The following is a 3,359-nucleotide window of genomic DNA, read 5'->3' as shown; positions in this document are numbered from 1 at the left end:
TCTGCGCTGGTCTTGGCTGTGTGAGACCATCTGTAGACCCTGTATTGTCATTGCCAGTTTATTGGTCTGGCTCTCAAACTAGTCTTTGAATTCTTCCCTGAGGACAGTGATGATATTTTATCCTTCTCCATATCCCAAGAACTTAATTCTGTACCTGGTACAAAGGAGATGTTCATCAGGTGTCTGTTGAAATTAATTCATTCATTGTTAAACCATTATTCGTACATGATTATGCCATGTCATGGACTGTGCTGGCTACTGATCATTAAAAAATGGAAAAATACATAATCTTTGTCTTAGAGAAGCACAAAGATGATCCAAACACAGGAGTTGCATCTTGGGATTGGGGAGAGGAAGGTAAGAGGAGAATCAAGTACATTGGAGAACAACAGCTATTCATTTCTCAGTAAGTCTAACAAAGCCATTTATTCCTCTGCAGTTAGAAAAGAAGGCTTTTCCTGGGGTTCAGCACCAACTAAAGTAGTTGAATTTTAGGCACAAGTGGTTGTATGAAGAGTGTCTATTTTTAACGTCGGACTCTTAATTAAACACAAGATACTGATACATGAGAGACTTATGGGAACTGATGCCAATTGAGGCAACACTGATTCACAGCTCCTGTTTGACATTTACTCCAGGGACTCACCCACTAAGTAGAGTTGAATCACAGGGTCTCAAGCCCCTTCTGTCCTTTTCGCTCCTATCCCTCACTCCTGCCTGTTTAGGTGAATTCACATAAGATTATCATGTGAACTATAATCTATAAAATGATCATAAAGCTTTAGATGGGTTAAACAGAGTCAGTGATTCTAATTTGATGAGAATTCCCTGAGAAGTTGACATCCGAACTTGTCCTTAAGGAACATGCAGGCCGGAACATGGCAGAGGCATGCAGGTGCCAATGTGTGTTTTACTAGAATGCCAAGTTCCTCTGCACAAACCTTACTGAGCCTCAGCAGGTCCTGAGTTTCTATCACAGACCCCGTGGAGTCATTCTTGCTCCTGAATGTTTTTCTTCTATTGTTCTGGCAAGTTCCTCTCCATCCCACAGTTACTTGGAAACTGCTGCTGTACCAAGTCTCAATACTAACAGCATTTAATAGCTGTCATTAGAAAGCAAGCTTCTGCTTACCAGTCGGCCTGCTGTGAATGGTAATGGGAGATTTCTTTTTTGGGAGTAGCCCCAATCTCTAATTGGTTTGAAAAATATTGTTCATTTCTTTGATTCTTAAGACATTACCTTTTTGTTGAACTTCAATAAGTTTGTATTTCCATTATATTTAAATTCAGCATGAGCTGCAGTCTACTGAAAAAGGTTTTCTTACTTGCTCTCTAGGTAACCTGCCCACTTTCATCACTGCTCGCTGAATAAATGCATGTGTAAATATCCATTAAGTACATTTAAAGCCATGTGGTAAACATTTCACATGTATTATCTCATTTAGGCCTTTCAACATCCTGTGGGTTAGGTCCTCTTTTTATTCCTGTGATACAGATGAGGAAATGTTCAAGAGAGGTTCTGTAAGTTGCCCAAGGTCCCAGCCCTAGCAACTGACATCAATGAACAAATCAGTAGGCAATCTAGGGGGCTGACTTTGGGCCTGGCCACAGCCACATGACAGCTATGTGACCTTGGGACAATATTCCCTGAGTGTACCCGATGGCTTTCTGGGCTAGACAGTCAACCTTCACCGTACCTTATGAATAGGGTTCTGGAAAGGCTCACTATAAAAAATAAGGATTTGTGTAATCCACTTTCTAAACAGTTAAATGCTATACAAATGTAAGATATTCTCTTCTCATATGTTTAGTGTAGGTAATTTAACACACTGAAATAATGGGATTTTTATGCAGCACATATATATATGCTTTACAATTAGTGTGGCATAATTTAATTGTGACTCTATTGTTGGAATTTTGATGCCTCCAGCTTGATGAATAGCCATTTTTCTGTGGGTGTTATCAATTAATCTAGGTAATGAATTCTCTTCATTATCTCGTTCTTCATGTTAATTATACAGGATTTTCTGATGCCTATTTATCAAGTCAGGACAAGTAGAGTTTGTTTGTTTGTTGATTTTTTTTTTTTTTTTTGGCCCACATGCCTTTGAATATGGAATATGTACAAGCAAGTTAACATGACGGGTTTACATTTACATTTCTGAGAAGCTCCAGTCAGTAGCTTGACTTTCCTTACATTGTTACTTATGCTATAAGCTTGCATCTCCTTATTTCAAGAGTCTTTTTCTTAATCAAAAAGGTTACTGTCTAAGATAATTAAACTATCCCTGATTTTTGAGAACATAACTTCTAGCATATCAAAGAGGTATTAAGGAAGCATGAAAACATTTGAATCTTTTTTACCTTTTAATACAAAACAATAAATGGTTTCTAATTTTGAAATATTGTGTGAGGCACCATGACATATAAAAATGTAATTGTAAATCGGGAGGAAAAAAGCCTAAGTGCAAGAAATTTTAAATGATACTACTTATAAAAAGAATAGACAATATTTTCAAAAAAAAGAAGACATTATATAATAGACAAATGAATGATGATTAAATTCATTTTGAGTTCAAAAGAGTGATTGCTGGGAAAATTTGGTAATGTTATGTTGTGATATTTATTAATTCATTACTAATATGAGCTTGCTTAACATGTTATCGGTCTTTTTTGTATTTTGTGCTCTGTTTAAAACAAAAACAAAAAACAAGGAGTCTTATCTTAATGGTCTCTATTATTTAGCCAGTTGTTTTTGAGACTGTTGGCGATCAGCATTTTGATGGGTAACTTTTTATTTTTGATTTCAGGTTGAAGCCATCCTTGTCAATATTTTTGGTGGTATCGTCAACTGTGCCATCATTGCCAATGGGATCACCAAAGCCTGCCGGGAGCTAGAACTCAAGGTGCCCCTGGTGGTCCGGCTTGAAGGTGAGTCATGGTAGATTTCCGCTGTGCCAGTACCCTCTCTCCAAGATCAGGTGACCAGCATGTTCTGGATTCACAGACTTCCTAACAGAAGGAAACACTGGATTGTATAATATGAAACAAACGCGATACAGCAGGATTTCCCTGGGCCTCTAACAAACTAATGTGGGTTGTAGCTCTCCAAGTATGGCAAGTGTTATGATTCTCCAGATATCCCAAACTTACTTCAGAGTGAAAGCCCTTTTATTTATGAATCATTTTATGAGATTAGTGTTTGGGGAAAAACACTCTGAGAAATGTTTCTCTGAGAATTATTCATCATAATTAAGGATCCCAAAAAACTTTGGTTTTTTGGCTTATATTTGTCAATATTTACTTGATTTAATTGATAAATAAATTTAATAACTGAAATTTCTTGGAATTTAAAAAAT

General features: G+C 36.9%; 1 protein-coding gene across 1 annotated transcript in view; it reads left to right on the top strand.

Annotated features, from left to right (window-relative positions):
* Positions 1 to 3,359, top strand: part of SUCLG2 (succinate-CoA ligase, GDP-forming, beta subunit) — a 296,753-nt gene that overhangs the window by 271,766 nt on the left and 21,628 nt on the right. Inside the window, exon 10 of the mRNA XM_011980355.1 lies at positions 2,811 to 2,931. Within this exon, the coding sequence (XP_011835745.1) occupies positions 2,811 to 2,931 (121 nt within the window). The remainder of the gene's footprint in view (positions 1 to 2,810; positions 2,932 to 3,359) is intronic.

The sequence above is a fragment of the Mandrillus leucophaeus genome, unplaced genomic scaffold (genome assembly GCF_000951045.1).
Source record: "Mandrillus leucophaeus isolate KB7577 unplaced genomic scaffold, Mleu.le_1.0 Scaffold210, whole genome shotgun sequence".
NCBI classification, from domain to species: Eukaryota; Metazoa; Chordata; class Mammalia; order Primates; family Cercopithecidae; genus Mandrillus; species Mandrillus leucophaeus.
Note: the sequence above shows the minus strand (reverse complement) of the source record. Positions and strands in the feature narration are given on the sequence as shown.